Source organism: Oxyura jamaicensis, unplaced genomic scaffold, assembly GCF_011077185.1.
Source record: "Oxyura jamaicensis isolate SHBP4307 breed ruddy duck unplaced genomic scaffold, BPBGC_Ojam_1.0 oxyUn_random_OJ66594, whole genome shotgun sequence".
Classification (NCBI taxonomy): domain Eukaryota; kingdom Metazoa; phylum Chordata; class Aves; order Anseriformes; family Anatidae; genus Oxyura; species Oxyura jamaicensis.
Window position 1 is genome coordinate 650 of NW_023308216.1, and position 363 is coordinate 1,012.

Below are 363 nucleotides of genomic sequence, written 5' to 3' on the forward strand. Positions count from 1 at the left end.
TTTGGGGCTTTTGGTGTCAGTTTTGGGGGATTTTGCTGTCAATTTGGGGTTTTTGGCGTCACTTTCGGGGCTTTTTGGTGTCCCTTTGGGCGTCTCGGCGTCAGTTTGCGGGCCCCGCTGCGGCCCAGGCTCATTCCGACGATGCCCCCCCCGCCTCCCCCCTTATGCTAATGATATGCAAATGAGCAGGAAGGCGCAGGAGAGCCAGAAGGAGATGAAGCTGCTGCTGGACATGTACAAGTCGGCGCCCAAGGAGCAGCGCGACAAGGTGCAGCTGATGGCGGCCGAGAGGAAGAGCAAGGCCGAGGTGAGGCCCGGCGGCCCTTAACGAGGCGCTAATTAGAAGCCGGGACGCTAACGAGA

General features: G+C 59.8%; 1 protein-coding gene across 1 annotated transcript in view; it reads left to right on the forward strand.

Moving 5' to 3' along the window:
- LOC118159073 (E3 ubiquitin-protein ligase BRE1B-like) overlaps positions 1 to 307 on the forward strand; it is a gene marked incomplete at its 3' end in the record, with an annotated part of 810 nt that extends 503 nt beyond the window's left edge. Inside the window, exon 3 of the mRNA XM_035313710.1 lies at positions 190 to 307. Coding sequence (XP_035169601.1) covers positions 190 to 307 — 118 coding nt within the window. The remainder of the gene's footprint in view (positions 1 to 189) is intronic.
- Positions 308 to 363: the final 56 nt, after the last annotated feature.